This window comes from Schistosoma haematobium, chromosome 2, assembly GCF_000699445.3.
Source record: "Schistosoma haematobium chromosome 2, whole genome shotgun sequence".
NCBI classification, from domain to species: domain Eukaryota; kingdom Metazoa; phylum Platyhelminthes; class Trematoda; order Strigeidida; family Schistosomatidae; genus Schistosoma; species Schistosoma haematobium.
In genome coordinates, this window is record NC_067197.1 from 33,301,167 (window position 1) to 33,319,951 (window position 18,785).

Here is an 18,785-nt window from a genome sequence, read left to right on the forward strand (position 1 = left end):
GTGTGCGAAGAAACACCACCCTCTGTTGCACAACGATTTGCAGACAGCTCAAATGATAATCTCGGTACGCAGAATTGTTGCGGATTTACTAAATCATTAAACAGTCAGGTGTGTTTACGAATGATCTCTGTATGGTTGAGGTCAGGAAATGTCGATATTATGGGTTATGCGCTTTTGGATAGCGGTTCTGACATAACATTGATAAAGTCAAACTGTTTGAGGTCGCTTGAGCTGAAGGAAAACCAAGCGTCAGTGGTGATTGAGACTGTGGGTGGTAATAGAACAGCGAAGATCACGAATGCGCCTTTTGAGGTATATCCTTTAGATCGGTCTGAACACTTTATGATTGAAGGAGCTCCGATTGTGGTAAGTATACCACGGCATAAGTGTTATATTGAGTCGTCGCAGTTATGCCGGAAGACGCGCTGATCACTTATACTCGGAACGAGGGACCCCTGCAACTTCCACGGCCCGAAGTAAGAACAGAAGATTGGTATAAGTGAAGATTTATTAGCCCCAAAACACGACGACGAACGATGATCAAAAAGTCTAAAATACACTGGTTTATATATTGATTCTACACCCATTTTTGATTAATAATAAGATGAAATCACATACTCAGTTATAACAAATCACAGACTGAGTATAGTTCATGTCAACGGAATACAAGAATATCGTATAGTATACAGAATAAAATATCATACGACAAAAGAAAACAAATACTACAGTGAATGGTCATCACATTGAATTAGAAGGGAAGTAATGTTGAACAAAACTCATAATGAGTAAATCATTCGAAAAATCATATCAATAAGCCAACGAAGTCGGCAATAAACAATTTAAGTGACCACATTTAAGTGGTATACTACTAGATAGTCTAGACCCTGGATAAGTTCTAGTACTGATTGGTCGCGACGTACCGGAAGCACATTGAGTGTTAGGCCAGCGGTTGGGTGAAAGGAGACACCCGTACGCTGTGGACTCATTGCTGGTGTGGCTGTTTTAGGACCTGCATCATACCCGGAATCTGGGAAAAGAGTTGTTAATTATACCAGAAAAGTACATATGTTAGAAGACCAAATAAGCAAGCTATATGATGTGGAGATTGCTGATGTCTATTCAAGTGATAAATCAGTTAGTAGATGACAAGGAGGGCATAGAGATTGCGGAAAGAGGCACGCGCTTCGACAGTGGTCATTTTATAGTTCCGATACCGTGGAAAAAGTATCCAAATATGAAAGTGTGGAATTACGAAGTACCGAACAGTTTATTGCAGAGTTTGAAGCTTGGGCTGTTGGGGGATAACAGTCTGCACATCAGGTATACCAAAAGTATTGAAAGTAATTTTATCAATGGCTATGCAGGGAAGGTCCCGGAAATGCAGTTGCAGATAATTTATAGCCTCCGATGGTATTTACCTCATCATAAAGTGTTAAACCTGCCCTTGCCCGGTTGATACCAAAACAAAGTGAATGGGTAAAATGATGGTTTTGAAATTCATTAATAATTTAAATGTACATTACTAACTAAACAAATATGATCACCCAGCAATTCAACCAATAATTGTTCAATTAATCAAATCTAAATTACAATAAATAAGGAAGTTCATAAAGCATGATAGAAAATTACCGTTCGCAACAAATAAATAGTATTCTATCCTGTCTGGATAGATCACGCACAGATTCGTTCTAAAGATAATATTTGGTTGCTTTATAACACAGAGTGTTTCCAATTCTGGTAGTGCTTCAATTCACAATCAAAAATTCACACTTCCAGTCAATACAAGCAACACAATCAAAAGGAGGAACAGACCAATATGGCTGCCTCCAAGACTAAGTATCAAGTAAAACAACATAAATGCAGTTCAGGAAGAAACATGGGAACTCAGTTAATTTGTAAGAAAAATAAAAGCCATAATAAAATACAAATATTATTAACTCAAATGGAATCAAAAAGACCAACAAAATGTAAAACTAAAAGAATCAATTGGAACAAACTGCAAGTGTATACATGGAGGAATTCACACACACAATACATTTAAAAATGAATCTTACAACCACATAATCTGACTAAACATTTACCGAGGTGGTGAGCAAGCACTACGTCAAACTATCAATAAACTTCAACAGAAGCTATGTAACAAACACAAGCATTCCGAAAATCGAAGTTCGACTGGATAAATGCTGCAAATGGCTGATGAATAACGACATCCGAAATCTTCGACAACGTGTATCATGTGCTCGAAAACCCATGTCTGACTGTCTCGTAGCGACAGCAACCGATGTTCGAATTTCGTGGAAAGTTCATTTTTAATAGAAATCAATCTATAATGTAAGCAACAAGTTCATGTATTATGTCGAAGACGCACTGGTTATTCACAGCTTGACAATGCTTTTGTTCGTATTAACTTCAAAACCGAAATATCTCGAACCTAGTCAAACAAGAAGTCAAGAATGAATACGTTCGAATACGTCTTTGGAAAACGGTTGGCATGTCGAGGAGTGTATGACTCTATTTAGATATTTGTTGTAGGACATAATAATGACGAATTCCACCTGTAGTTCTTCGAGGACCACTGTCGGCCCCAAGTCAGAGTACAAGAGAAAGGTTAGGCGAGGAGTCAGCATCTTCACGACGTGGTAGACAACCCTGCTAAAAACCAGAATAAACAAATCAAACCCTCCAAGTTGAAGGAAAATATGGTGAACGACGATATTCTTTGGAAATTACGAGGCTGATGTCCGTTCCAGCAACTAGAGCAATTCATATAGGTACATGGAATGTCTGCACAAGGTGGGGAGACCGTAAGGAATAGTCAAATAGTTACATTGCTTCGAATCACTATCTGACGATTGCGAAGATGAGATTGAAGCTAAAGAAACACTGGGGAAAAAACTAGAGAAACAGCAGAACAGAGGATCAGTACAGCCTTCCCACGAGATACTAACAAACTCGACGAATTCAAAATAGTTCTGAAGAGCAGGTTACAAGACTTCTAAATCCTGCTGAAAGAAGAAGAAACTACAATGGAGGACACCTGGAAATGGGTCAATGAAGCACTAACTTCAACGTGACAGGTGCTGGGACTCAAGAACCATCATCATAAGGAACGGATCTCCATGCAAACCCTAAATAACATTCACGAAAGGAAGAACACGTAGATTGCAACTAACAACAGGCGAATAATAACAAAGGAAATCAGGGCTCAAGCTGAACACATTGAAGCAAACAAGCGAGTGAAGAAGAATATTAGAACTGACAAGCAGAAATACACGGGAGACCTAAGAACGACACTGGTAAAAGCTGAAGCAGAAAAAAATACGAGACAACTATATGACACGACGAGGAAACTGATAGGGAAGTATGGCAAACCAGAAAGACCGGTCAAGGACAAACAAGGTAATTCATTCTCCGAGATTCAGAAACAGAGGAACAGATAGATGGAATACTTCTTGGTACTCTTGAATAGGCCAGTTCCATTGAACTCACCGGATATCAAAAAAGCACCTACAGACCTTCCTATAGATGTCACTCCACCAATAATATAACAAATAAGGATGATTATCAGACAAATCAAGAGTAGGAAAGCAGTAGGACCTGATAATATACCTGCTGAAACACTAAAGTCAGACATAGAAGTAACTGCAAACATGCTCCACATTCTATCCGGGGAGATTCAGGAGGACGGATAAGTGCCGACGGACTGAAAAAGAGGACACCTCACCAAGACACCAATGAAAATTTATCTGAGTTAATGTTAGAACTACAGAACCATCAGACTAATGTCAGTACCAGTAAAATTTTTCAATAGAATGTTGCTGAACGGGATGAAAGGCGCAGTAGATGCCCAACTTCGAGACCAACAGGCTGGATTCCGCAAGGATCGGTAGTGCACAGACCGAATTGCGACAATACATATCATCGTTGAGCAACAAGTTGAATGAAACTCGTCACTATTATCAACGCCATTGACTATGAGAAGACGTTTGACAGTGTGGATCGGATGATATTATGAAACCACCTTTGACACTAAGGTCTACCTTGGAAGGTGGTTAACATCATCCGGAATTCATACGACAGACTACAGCGCAAAGTGGTGGATGAAGGACAGCTGACAGACGCATTTCAAGTAGGGACCGGAGTCAGAGAAGACTGCTTACTCTCTACTTCTCTCTTTCTTTTGGTGGTTGACTAGATTATGGAGACCCCCACATCTCAAGGGAAGCACGAAATACAATTGACAGATTAGATGCGTCTAGACGGCTCGGACTTCTTAGATTACCAAGACCTATCTCATACGCACGAAATAGTACAACAACAAGTGTAGCAGCAGCCTCTGCATCAGTAAGCCTCAACAAACACAAGGGCAAAAGCAAGATCCTCAAATGCAACATGGATAACACGAACCCAATCACACTTGATGGAGAAACGCTGGAAGATTTGAAAACCTTCATGTACCTGGGTAGTATCATCGATGAACATGGAGGATCTGATGCGGACGTAAAGGCGAGGATTTGTAAAGCAAGAACAGCACTTCTACAATTGAAGAACATATGGAACTCAGAACAACTGTCAACCAATATCAAAGTCAGAATCTTAAATAGAAATATCAAAACAGTCCTCTTGTACGGAGCTGAAACATGGACAACTACCACAACCATCATCAAAAAGGTACAAATATTTATAAACGAATGTCCACTCAAGGTACTGAATGCTCGTTGGCCGAACATCATCAGCAACAGCCCACTGTAGGAGAGAACGTACCAAATTCCATTTGAAGAGAAAATCAGGAAAAGACACTGGAAGTGGATACGACGTACATTTTGGAAATCATTAGACTGCATCACGAGCTAAGAGCTAACTTGGAATCCCGAATGGAAACGGAAAAGAGGAATGCCGAAGAGCACACTGGACAGAGGATTGCAAGCAAACATGAAAAGGGTGAACAGCAACTGTAAAGTATTGCCCAAGACAGAGTTGGATGTAGAATGCTGGTAGCGGCCTATGCTCCTTCATGAGGGGTAATTGACGTAAGTATGGCTAAAATGGTGAACCTATTGGTGATCCGCCGCAGATTTTTGACTGAGCACTTTCAGCTGGGGTGTATCCAGCGAAACTACTGAGTTAAGTATCACTGTCGAATACGCAGAGGACTATTAGTTTGGAGAATTTAATTATCACACTGTTATGACTTGACTTAAACATCCTGATTTGTCTTTGGCAGTTTCGGTCAATTTGTTCAAAAGATGAAAGGTTTGTGAAAAGTTGCCATTTAAAAACTGAAGTACAATAAGGCCATTGCATCAAAAATCCATTGTTTGTTGTAGTCACAAAATCTAATAATAAATTATTGAATTTAACTAAGAACTGTAATTTTTGCTGTGTCTTGTAGACGAGTTACTTCGTTAGTATTGTGGTAAGACATATAATTTCTCATTGGCTTCCGATAACGCGGCACTCAAATGTTCAGCTGGACAGACATATGACGCGGCAAAATATAACCACCATAGATTTATAGTTAGTTGTCAGATAGTAACAAACTTGGACATCATGAACAAATTTTCATCGATATCAGACCGGTTAATAATACTAAACTATTCTGATTGATGCTGTGTTGCTTAGGGTTGCATCAGTGATAGTAGAATTACGTAGATGAAAAGTGATTTTTGGAGAAAAAATCCGTACGGTAAATAATGAAATGATTTTAGAGATCAATATTCAAATGTCACGAATTTATCTGAGACTGACGTTAAGCCAGAATATTTAACATTTTCAACCATATTGTCAATCACGCTGAAAAAAAGACGGGTAAACTGTGTCAACCATAATATCAATTTCGGTAGCTAATTTCATGAACGGATAACATTCCTCAGTATGACTACTCCTAGCCCTCTGACTACTTTGGTGATGAAGTCTCAAATTTAAGTGAACACTTCGAGTGGCAGTATGAACCCTACATAGCCACTGCACTCTTTCCCATCTCACAATACTTGTGATCAGAAATATACAGCCTACCCACGTTCCCTACTTATATATACCATATTATACGACTATAGGGTAGTAAAGAGTCTATCGCCGCTCTGCAAATTCCGGTTTTAGTGGGTAGATATCCTGTCTAAGATAAAACTGGGCGAACTCCAACTAGACTTTCACAATTTATATCGAGATCTCGTCTGAGCTGGCGGATGTTACAAGCTAGTCTAAGCGACCACCACCCGCAAGGGCATCATTTCATATAACCACTTCAGAAGTTACGAGGTGGCATTTTGGATTCAGAGCAAGAGAATCATACCAAAAACATTTTCGCATCATTAATAAGTGCTTCTAATAGAGCGTGCTTCCCACTAGATCTATCCTCCCACTGGTTGTAACACACAGACAATCAATAACTTATCCACAACCAATTAACACTCATAAATATACATGGATTCTTAACACTTACGCATACTCACTTGTTTTCCTGTGTGCTTGCGGATTTTAACAATCCTCAAAAATAAACTTTCTTTATAACTGGTGTCCAGGCTTTTAAATAATATCCAGTAAATCCATAATTCTACTAGGAGATTTAGCCTGCGTCAAATACTCAGTTAACGGGATACTATTTATTGGAGCAAGATATAGAGGAAATTAGCCTCTATGATTTCCTTTCAGATACTGGGGTGAGTTTCCAGGATGGAGAATCACTAAGAATCTAGATGCAGAGACGCCTGCGGTCATAGAAATAGAACAGTGCTTACAGTAGTTAGCCATAAATAGACCTACTTAGTAGTGTTTGACTGAAGAACCGTCACACTGCTCGTTGTATCGAAAGTCGTTCACGGAACAAAGTTTTGCCTGTGGAATAGGTGTAGCCTTGCTAAACATAACTGATAACTTGACCGCAAGCATGGAAATTATTTCGTTGGACAGAACTAAATCATACATCCTAAAACGAAAAACTAAGAATTCTCCAGACGGTTTGAAAAAGCCTTCAACATGGAGATTTTGAGTATTACGTAGTCACATTCCTATAATAAAGCAGCAAGTAGTCTTAAAACTTTTGTTTTACAGTACATTTCAAAATACTTTTCAGTGTGATCTTCCGTAATACCTAATGAGATTCGCTCAACTAATTACAAAAGGGGTCAATTTCGAAATGGTTAATTTATGTACGAAAGAGAGGTTGGAAAGTTGATATATTCGGTCAGTTCTTACCAAACAACGCAGTCATACTGAAAAAATGCTTTCGAAATTGATGACAAGCAGAAAGCTTGATAATCCGAAAATTAAGACGAACTTAACTATGCCGCATGACAAAAATAGGAAAAGAAAAATCGTTTGTAATCATAGTGAAAACTTTTACTTCAGAATATGAGGCCAAACCTTTATTTCGGAGATAAGTCATTATGAACAAATTAAAAGCGTTGGAAATAAGGTAGTACATCCATTTGAAATTTTTAGTTATCTATGTAAATACACTGGATTGATTTACTTGCTAAAGTAGCAAGTAATTTTAGGACGAAAAGCACTCAACGACGCCGCCAAATAGATACAACTTTGAATGATTAGATGGAAGCACAGAGAAAAGTGAATTGCATATTACACATGCATAAATACATAAAACTAAGAAACTGAATCACAGGTTAAGGAGTTACCACGTATACACGCTGCTTTCCAAACTGCAATTGACGCCGCTTCTTCCAAGCTATTGACGGCAATCAACTCCAAACCGCTGTTAGAAATAAGGGATTGAGCTTCGACAGCATTGTTACCCTGAAGCCTAACAACAACCGGTATATTAACGATACCATTCTTTAGAGCTGATATAAGACCTTCAGCAATTATTTTGCAGTTAACGATCCCACCAAATATATTCACCAGAATGCAATCAATTCGAGAGTCTCCTACAGAGGGGGAAATCGGATGAAAAATTCACTACAGTAGAAAACAATTTGACATAAAATCTGAACTCGACCTGTTTTTTTTTAAAGTACATTAGATTAACTGAACAAACCCTAAATAACAGAATTTTATTGACCAACTCTATTAGGCATGTAAACTTAAAATGAAGAATTCCAATATAATTCATGGAGGAACATTTGTCTAAATATTAGGAAACATTAGATACAAAAAACTCAAAGAAATCTACGTACTTCAAGTTGCAAAACATCCAGATAATGACTATGCATATAAAAGAAAACCTAAGTAAACGGTGTGATCTGACGAATCTATAGGAATGAAGTGGTAGGAAGTGTCATAAACAATCGAAGCAAAAAATGTTGTGGTTAGCACCGATAATTGGTGTTTACTAAATAACGTGTAAAACGAAACAAGTAGTGAAAAAGTACGACAATCAATAGAAGAGAACGATGTCAGTTAATCACATAGAATGTTAAAATAAGAAGATAAGATAATGGTTACAACAAGTCCATAAATTGTTTTGCACACTATAAGTTTATATATGAATAGCAAGTATTATAACTTTATACGAATATTCGTCAATATTAGGACTAATAGTCCGACAAAAATTGGGCGCCGAGTATGGAGAAGTCATTATATGTGAAAATCATATTTGAAATAATCTTAGCGATTGAAATTTAAGTAATTCCAACGCTTAGTACAGAAAAATTGTCTGGACTTCCTCAGGATAGTCAGAACTTTAAATACAAAAAATTAAAGGTGTATACCTTAGAAGACTAAAAAATCGTTGATCTTTACATTTACAACAGAAGTCAGTTATTGTTCAAAGTATTTGAAAGTATAATTTTCATCCACATTTTTCTTGTCCTAAAATACTTGTACGAGACAAAATATTTTTATGATTTATATATCAAATGCCACACTGAAGTTAAAATTGGCAACAACCTGTCATCTATTTCGAAAAATAAAAACAAAGGATATCAACGGGATTTTAACAATAACATGTCCGAACCACATTCCAACATATAATCTCATCAACTAAGATATGCCAATGGACGTCATGAGCTTGTAAAACAATTTGCTATCTGTTATAGGGATTTTAATGATAATTTATCAAGACGTAGGGGAATATACTTCATAAGTTTTAAAAATAAACACTTAAGAAGTCCTGAATCAAAGATTGTTATGCATATGTCATGAAAATAAAGGTTGATAGTACGTCTAAACTACAAGATTAAAGAGAGCAAATAAGTAAAACTTGTGTTATGGTCCATTAAAGTAGCATAACTCTTACTGAAGCATCTACATTGCACTACTTAATTGATAGTACCAGAGTAACAATCGTCCATAAATGAGATTAATAAAAAGAACAAAATGAAGTACCGGCAATTTACTTACTGGCAAGTATGTGGAATGCTTTTTCAACTTGAGACATGGTGACACTTCCCCCCAGATCAAGAAAATTAGCAGGTTTACCATGATGATAATGAATCAAATCCATAGTAGCCATAGCCAATCCAGCTCCATTTACAATACAACCAATATTCCCATCGTCTAAACCAATATAGTTTAGACCATTGTGTGTAGCATCAGCTTCTAAGGCTGCTGCACTCTTCGGACCAGAAGCAGCCACTTCAACAGCTTCAACTTCCAAGGCCATTTTATGAACTTCTGGTTGACGGTATATTGCATTCTGGTCGAAAGCTAATTTAGCATCAAAACATACAATCTGACCATCCTTTGTCTCACCAAAAGGATTAACTTCAACCTGTTAAAAACACAGAGAACTTGTAGAACAAAAAGTTCCATCTAGACTAGTTTGACAGTTCCTAAATAATTTGAAAACACTTTTCCATGAAATGAATTTTTATTAATCTAGAACAGTCGTAAAAATGAGTAACGGTTTGAAAACCTACTCATTAGCTCAAAACAACTAAAGCTAAACAGAAGAATATCAACTGGATTGCTGTTAAGATCACATTATTTGGTTTATAAAATGCAAACAGTGTAGATCACTATTAAATTAAGTTAGTTATCACTAACCATTTAAATAGTCTGCAAATTCGAGTTTCTTCAAAAATATTTCTCAGAATATGAAATAACAAAATTGTGTGGTGAATAGTTAGGATACTAAGTTATAGCACCACAAGTCGTTCAACACTAAATTAAACAAATGACCTAACTCTTAAACTGATGGGCAATTTGCCAAACATTTATAGTATAAGGATTATATAGTTAAACCGTTATTAATATGATAAAAGGTAGCTTGGTTTATTTTATTTTATTTTGAATGAGTTACCTTGTCCTAGTTCTGAACACCTAGGGCATGAACAGTTTTGTATTAACAGAGAACTGGATTCACGGACTTAACGTCTTATGATGAGCATACCTGCGTTCTAGTCAATAGGTCTACATTCTATTATCTGAGCTGATATATAACATCGCGAATAACATCTAATATGATAGCTGAACATTTTCATTTTAGGACTACAGATCGTGACACAAAATTCATGTTGTAACCATAAGCAAAAGATCAGTAGGCACCAGTGGTTTTTGGAGAACAGATCTGACAAGTTGTCAAAAGACTAAATACGATTAACTAGTTTGAGTGTATACTAAAAGATTGGTCAGCCAGTTTTTAGTCTATCGGTACATCAAGACGTTTATCTCTATATGACTAACCTGAACACAATCTAAAGCTGTGAACATCTTGTAGAGTTTTTGAATTTGTTTGCAGGTTTGTTCATACAATTGAGTATGTGGATTGAACCCCAGAGCCGTGGCGAATCTTGATGCTTGGTCCTCTACAAAATAGAAAGATTAATTGATTGGTTAAAAAGTGGACAGTGATAGTATATATAATGTCTCCTAAAATTCTTGCTAGGTACATTAATTTCACAGTACTCAAAATAGGCATCTGACTGATAGGAAATACAATTCCATGAGATCTGTACTTACCTCTAGTAAACATATTGACCACACACTTTATAATATATATATAACACTCGATAACTCAAAAATACACATAAACATAAGTAGAAATCTGTTCACTTTTGAAATAACACTTATGATAACATGAAATTTTACTTGAATAGTGAAGTAGACGAACTGTGAAGTTTGACTAGCAAATGAGCGAAAAAAGTTGATAAGAACAATTTTGAAAATAACTGATTATAAATATTTATTACTGATAATTCCAATAAACTAACATTAAAAAGAAGCTATTGGCTTCATCGAGTTGCAGTTTCATATCATTAAAATGAAAATGTTTGTATGTTGCTTAAGAATATTCCACAAATATTAGTTGGATATTTTAGTGGATATATAAGAAGAAAAGTAATTTTTATATACTAACCAGTTACTCCGACAGTTATATCAATAGGTTCTTTGATAATCTCAGATGGACAACGTTTAGCTAATTCTTCAATATCCATCCCACCTTGGCTACATGCTACCATGATTGGGGAGTTAGATGTTCGATCCATTAAAATAGCAAAATATGTTTCGCGGTGAATATCAAGCGCCTCTGCTACCATGACCTGGAGAAATTCATAATAACATACTTGAGAAAAAAAACTGCTAAGATAACTTATAAATAAGAAGGGATTTACTTGGGTTATAATAATAAATGAATATACTGATTCTTTTCATATTTATAATGAACCTTCATAATCAATCTTTATATATTAAGAGACTTCTGGCATTTATGTTTTGTAGTGACAAAAACTGATTGTGGTTGATAGAGGTTGGTAGATGATATGAGGCTAACAAAATTATTTGAATCACATAAAAATACTAAAAGGACGATTTTGAGTTTAGATAAAGAATTTAATGGCAGACATGTTAATTAAAGATTAGAGATCTATCATCATCGACTGAGATGGCTGGGCCACGTGTTGCGTATGCCTGAACACCGATTACCACGACGTGCAGTGCTAACCGGTGTTGGAGATGGTTGGAAGAAAGTTAGGGGCTCCAAACCAAAACGGGGCATCAGTGCTTGAAGCCACTAACTTCTGGTTTGAGCTATGTTGGTAGATGCAGGATACTTGGTTGGGGCTCGCGAGACTATCGTAAGCAATGGTTGGAGACTGGGTGACATGGTTCAGAATCGATCACAATGGCCAAGTTGTATACGCTCTCTTTTTCCCCCTAAACTACGAGATTAAAGTCGTTTTATATCTTTCTTTCTACGAACTAAATTTTTCTTCCTGTACTATATCCTTATATGCAATCTTTCTCTCATATATTACCACCATTGAATTAACTACTTCTATGAATTCGGTGTTAATTATGCTGTGCTAATGCGGTATGGCAACTTGGACCGATGCATATACGTGCCTGGTCCTACGTTGTAGCTGACTGACTGTTAATGATAGTCAAATTATGTTTTTATAGTTCTTAAATATATTAGCGAGCTACCTGGAACTTTTATACTGACCGAAATAAAAATTGACTGCTGAAATGGATAAAAAATAATCAGTCAACGAAGGGCTGTGGAGTTTATCAACGTTGTGAGGAAATGTATGACACCAGTGAATTCCGGCAGAAAATCTAGTGAGCAAGAACAAAGCCTGATATTCATGTAATTTCACTGACAGATAGGTCAGATGAAAAACTCATCATATACTCGATTAATTTCAAACGATATATAATCAAAATCCCTTCCGTACTAAAATTTCGTGTTATTTACTAAACATAAAATTTATTTCGTTCAGTCATGTCAAACACCGATATCAGTTCATATAGAGCTTTGAGGCAATAATTAAGTTACACGAGCATGATCTGTTGATCAAGGGGTATCATAATACATCATCTACCAACCACTGCCTAATTTATAACTTTAACAAAAATATGGTCCTAAAACATATGACGCTTTCATCCATGAGAGTAAAATAAAGATGAAAATCGCTTATATAAGAGGGGTGGAAATACCTATACCATCAACTGATGTAATCGACGTTAAAATTTGTTGTATCATGAAGAAAAATTAGGCTGGATTTAAGTTAGCCTTACGGTAATTAATAATTACGAACAATCAAGATTGTTCCAATACAATCAAATCAATTCAGAACTCGAGGAGACAACAAGTACCATAAATAAATCGTCAACAATAAAAAACGATAGAATTCAAAAAGAAGGCATTATTGCAGAAGAAAAATTGATATTCAACTGAAATAATTCAAAGTTCAACAACTTTACAGACAGTAAATAAGCAAGACGTTCAGGCAGATAGATTATAAAACTAACGGTCGCAACCAGCCAGAAAATACCAAAGGTCACACAAAAGTATGAGTACAAAATCAACTGTACTCTGATAATCATCACGAGCAAAAACTAACACTTAATCAAAAGACTGATAACGTGAGGCCTTATCAGCATAATCTACCAAAATACTCCATGAAAATTTCCATGATTGAAAAAAGTTTTAAAACTTCGTCTAAGAAATGCTAACTTATTCCGATAAAAGTGTAGAACAATCTGTAATAGAAGTTTTAGCCCACGCAAAGGTGAAGTGACTCTGAACACTACAGATCCATTCACTGTAAGACTAGGAATGCTTGCAAAGCTTTGATAGGTAAATCTAGACATTCATGTGTAAGACAATTGGTTAGGGTATATGATAATGGTCCGAAAAGGTTATCTTCATATATGAAGAGGTGAACTGGGAAGAGATGGAATTCCGCCAACTTTTTTACAACAAATTAGTTGGTATTGACAAGAAATGATGTTGCGAAACCTGAAGCTTTATCAGAATGTTTCAGAAGAGTGTTTTCTCCCGACGGAAGCGAAAGTCCAACAATTAATCGTGGCGAAGACAGTTGGTTAATGGATTGTTGCACTTATTGAGAAGGGAAGTATCTTACTAATAATTCAACATATCAAACCATATACGTTCAGTGCTACTGATAGTATTCATCCAAGGATTATGAAGGCTTTGGGGTGCAACTGTCGAGCCTCTAGCAATAATGTTGGACCTGTCGTAACGGCAGTTCAATTTGATAAGAGAATGGAGAGACGCAATAATCAGTTCGTTTTATGAAGCGATATTATTATTATTTAAACACCTAGACATAGGTGCAAGGAAGCACCAAATAGATATGCGCCACAAATCATTCGATTTGTGTGAGGGCTGGAATACTACTCAGGTGCTCAGACCGAAGCAGGTGGTTTTCTTAGGGGGACACGCTCGGAGCCCTCGACCTATGAGTCTGATCCACAAGGCAGTAGAGCAACGTCAGGAGATGCAGTCCCATGGTAGCCACTGCCCAACGATTGGTTCGTGTGCCATTTGTTCCCTCATGATACTGGAATAAGGGTTTTTCAACTCCCCTAGGTGGATTCTCCATATCCACTAACCAGATTAAGACGTTGGACATTCGCTTTTCGTCCTATCAATTTCGTAAACAATACCCCCGCCGCAAGAAGGCGGTGAGTAGGACTTCCCTGGCAGTGGTTGTATGCACGCGGCCGTGTGAGAGCATTTAGAGAGGTAGAGCCAACTCTCCCTACTCTCGGCCGTACCAAGGTATTTGGGGGCTATAATGCAATAAATAAAGCATTACTTAGCAACAATCGACATGATAGTCAAGCCAATGTAGTTGACAAGCTAATAGAAAAAATTATACCGGTAGCTATATAAAAATACATGAAAGTGTTTCGTGCCTTCACGTAACTCTCGTGCTATTGATAGAAGAAACCAGACTAGTAGTGAATAGGTCTTTATTTAGATCTTCGCGCAGTCACAGTGGAGCGTGGGATTACCTGTTCAGACAAACAAAGTCTCTCGACATTCCACATAAGATAATAGGAAATATAACGCCTATACAAAATGAGGGAATGGATGAATACTTGAACTCTACTGTTTTGACATATGCTTATTTGTTTGAGGTGAACTCCTAACCAACCAACCTAAGCTGTTACAAGTGCATTACCTTACATTCAGCAATCAACTTGGTTCTAGGAAAAACTTATAATGTCTTATTAGTCTGTCGATTGAACAACATGGATCTAGGAGTCACAATAAGCAAAAGCATCAGAACTACTAGTAACTACAAAGTTGGTTGTCGCTGTTAAATGCTTCAGGGTCTTACGGGCTTTTCATAAGTCATTTCATTACTTGGACGAAATATCTGGGGTATCATTCTTGACTTTTTTGAGACCGAATTTGGAATATGAAATTCAAGTAGAGAGTTCTTGCTTCAAGTATGAGGCGGATATGCTAGAGCGACTTCGACGGTTAGGGGCCAAAACGGCAAAATGTATCTCTAGCCTATCTTATGAGGACAGACCGAGACAACTCAACCTATTCCCGTTATCTTAACTCAGGTTATGTAGTGATCTAATTCTGGCATACGATACACTGAACGATAATTGTGACATTATTATGTCTTACCTTTTCCCTCCTTTAGGACTGATTATTCGAGAGGACATTCTAAGAAAGTCCAACAATCGAGATTAAGTCGTTCACGTCTTAAGTCTCCTATTAAATTCTGTACCAGAACATGTAGTAACAGAAACTGCTGTCAATACATTCTAATTGAAGTCGGACCTTTACAGTACTACGAATTGTAAGGATTAATATAGGTCGGACGAACTCTTAACCTTACTACTGAAAACTGGAAATAACTTCAGTGGGTAAAAGTACTACAGATTCTTGAGCTAACACTTTTGAGTTTACAAACCACGCTAAGTGTACGGAGTCAGAACAAGTAGGTATGAACATCTAAACCCTAATACTATCAAGAAACCAATGTAAGCAATTTTCACGCCACCGATGTTACATTCAGTCTACTAGGCAACCCTTGATATGTTGTCAGAAAAAACCACAGTGGACCGAAAAAATCCGAATAAAACACACTGTTTAAACCTACTTGACTGACAAGGATACCCGAAGATGTCGTTTGCTTAGTGACAAGGTGGTTTCCAAGCATCTTCGACACTATGAGCGCCATCTCATTTGGATCCTGTGTAAGATGGACGCCACCCTTAAACCCATCACGAAAAACACCCATTCCTCTACCACCTGCCGGTATTTGGGCTTTTATAACATACTCTTTGACCTGTAAGTATGTTATTTACAACATATAACAATCTACTCTGAAGTTGTTTTTTGCCGTATCAACTTCACTAGGGTTTCTGACAAGCACGAACCTTTGCACGTTAATCCCATGATCTGACATCAACTTTTTGCACTGATATTCTTGAAGGTTTATAAAACGTTTCCATATTTTATTGATAAGGACACCACTGGAAAACACAGTTCCCAGTTTATTCATATTACGCACTGGTTGTGACCTTCAGCGTTCAATGTTTGAAATAGACTCAAAATGGTTCAAATGGTTAATACGGTTGTCCATGGAATACAAGAAGCTTTCACTTAACGAACTCCCATGTTTAATAGCAGTGGATCATCAATATCTTAAGGCAGGAACCTAGATATATTAACGATAACAGAGAGAAAAATTAATTGGTAAATCATAGTAAGATATTATTCTTGGTCCTTAAGAATAGGCCAAGTTTCCTCTTAAAAGACTCCTGAGAAGTCGCCTGAACTGGCCTAGCCGGCAGTGAACTCCAGTATTTGACAACTCTTAGGGATTAGACGTCGTGTCTACAGTCCGTTCGGCTGTGTTGTGTCTCTAGTTTCTGGGTATTACCCCTTAGGCTTGTGTTGGAACTAAACTTAAGTTGTTGTTGAAGGAAATGTTCAGAAGTGTCAAGGATACTATATGTCATCACAAGGTCACCTATAGGACCCCTATACCCTAATGGGTGAAGGATTGGTGAATGGAGGCACTCTTCGTAAGGCTTGGCAACCAAGTTTTGCAAATTTGGCAGTCTACTTCGAGACCAATTAGAGTAAAACTGGAATTATTTCCGAAGTTTCTATACTCATTATTCGATTATTTGTTTTTTCTTTGACTTTTTCGAGTCGCGGCAAAATTTAATCCTTTAGTTTGAGTTTCTCTTTGGGAAGACAGGAGGCTGAGTGGCATGTGTTAGTCCAAGCAATAGTAGTCTTTCAGTTGATTCAGCTTTTTTGATAGCGTTAACAAATGGAGCTTCAATCACGTGTTGACGTCGTAGCGGTAATATACCTCAAAAATAAATAGTTCTGTCAGTCTTCGACATTGATATTGACCTCATTAGTTTTACTGAACACACCTGAGTGAATGCGCTTGTTCACTCATTTGCATGAGATCACGATTTGGTATACCATGCTACGCATCCCTTGAAATCACCAGCCAGCCTGAACCAAACGCTTCACGACATATCGCGAGCCTTCCGAGTATAACTTCGAACCTCCTCATTCTTGACTTCTGATTTGACTGGGTTGGTTGATTTCGATCTCTAGCCCAAATGCGTACTTTAGAGGCGATAAAAATAGTATTGCTTACTGACTTGACACGATGAAACGGTAAAGGCAACAATGTGACTCCCATGTAAGACCTGGTAGAATAAAAAGCCACATCATCACAAATCTGCAATTTTACGGTTAGATCAATTATTATAGTAATAAAGAAAAATGTACTAATATCTGATTAAACCGTAACTCTTCAGGCATACTTTGATTTTAAAAGTGTTACGTATAAATACGTTGTCAAACGCCGAATACTTGTGACATCCTTAAGTTGACAAATTCGATTTTTTTGATTATTCAATCGGAGAGTCGATAGTCAACTGACAAGTAATTGTTCCTATGCTCGTGAACTTCTTTAGGGTTTTCGTGTAAGTTCTATGCTTTAGAAGGCATGAAAAATAAGGAAATAAAAAATTTAAATTTATCACCACGTAATTTAAATATTATGATCAAGTCACATCTGGTCATCTTCATGACAACAGAAATGGGTTTTGTTTAGCCAACCGAGCATCATGCGGGACATTTGCTGTTCCGGGGATCGGTTCATTTACAGTACTTTGAATCTTATCTAACAGTTCTCTGTCTCCTTTAGAACTGTGACGAACGAATACTGTGTAAAGGCCTTACATACTGGCCGTAGGGTTCTAAAACCTTTTGAGGCTATCACATGGTAGTGTACTGAAGTTTCATGGTCTTAGTTAACGATGACTCCTAAGTCGTTATGTATCTGGATATCAAGTAACACAATTATTTCCATTGTGTATCTTTACGTACCTTGGAACCATTTATCGATAACTTCCAAATTTAAGACCGTTCAGAAAGTATCCTTATATCACTTTAAAGTTCTAATCTATAAACTTTATTTTTTACTGATCTCTATATATCGGCTTTGTCAGCAAACAGCTAGACTGATGACGATAATAGACTAAAAAGGTCATTTACACACTGGGGTAGCAACACTCAGCGAAACTGTGCCTTCAGGTACTCCACTAAGCACAGCTTGCCCACTAGGCAACTTTGAGTCCACTCGCACTATATGTTGGCGCTAAAATAAGAGGTCATTTGCCCACATTAAAAAATTTTCAGACAACGCGAAAGTCAGAATTTTCAACAGTACCTTAACAACACTCCTAAGATACGAACCTGAAAGTTTGACACATACCACAGCCATCATTTTAGAAGTAAATACATTTATGATAAGGTGACTACTCAGCATACTGTGGACTCAGCGGTCAGACACTTACAGCAACCGATAACTCTGCAATGGAATAAACCATTTCACAGTTGAAAAGTAAAATACGAAAAGCAGTGGCATTTGGATAAAACATACTTCACTAGACCGTGACATAAGGCAGGTCCTAACTTGAATTTTTCAAGTCAAAGTGAAATGAGACAGACAAAAATGCAAATGTTCTCGAGTCAGATTTTAAATAATCAATATTACACTGGAACAATGAAAAAGGAGGTCTGACAACAGTGTTGATAGAAAATTACTTGTCGATGTTCTGCGAGGGGTAAGAGG

At 37.2% G+C, this 18,785-nt stretch overlaps 1 protein-coding gene across 1 annotated transcript in view; it reads right to left on the bottom strand.

Moving 5' to 3' along the window:
• The window catches only part of SUCLG2 (Succinate--CoA ligase [GDP-forming] subunit beta, mitochondrial), a gene marked incomplete at both ends in the record, with an annotated part of 61,552 nt that extends 45,374 nt beyond the window's left edge, over positions 1–16,178 (bottom strand). Inside the window, 6 exons of the mRNA XM_051219215.1 lie at positions 7,635–7,883; positions 9,298–9,667; positions 10,582–10,703; positions 11,255–11,438; positions 15,774–15,962; positions 15,999–16,178. Coding sequence (XP_051068184.1) covers positions 7,635–7,883; positions 9,298–9,667; positions 10,582–10,703; positions 11,255–11,438; positions 15,774–15,962; positions 15,999–16,178 — 1,294 coding nt within the window. The remainder of the gene's footprint in view (positions 1–7,634; positions 7,884–9,297; positions 9,668–10,581; positions 10,704–11,254; positions 11,439–15,773; positions 15,963–15,998) is intronic.
• Between the last annotated feature and the right edge of the window lie 2,607 nt (positions 16,179–18,785).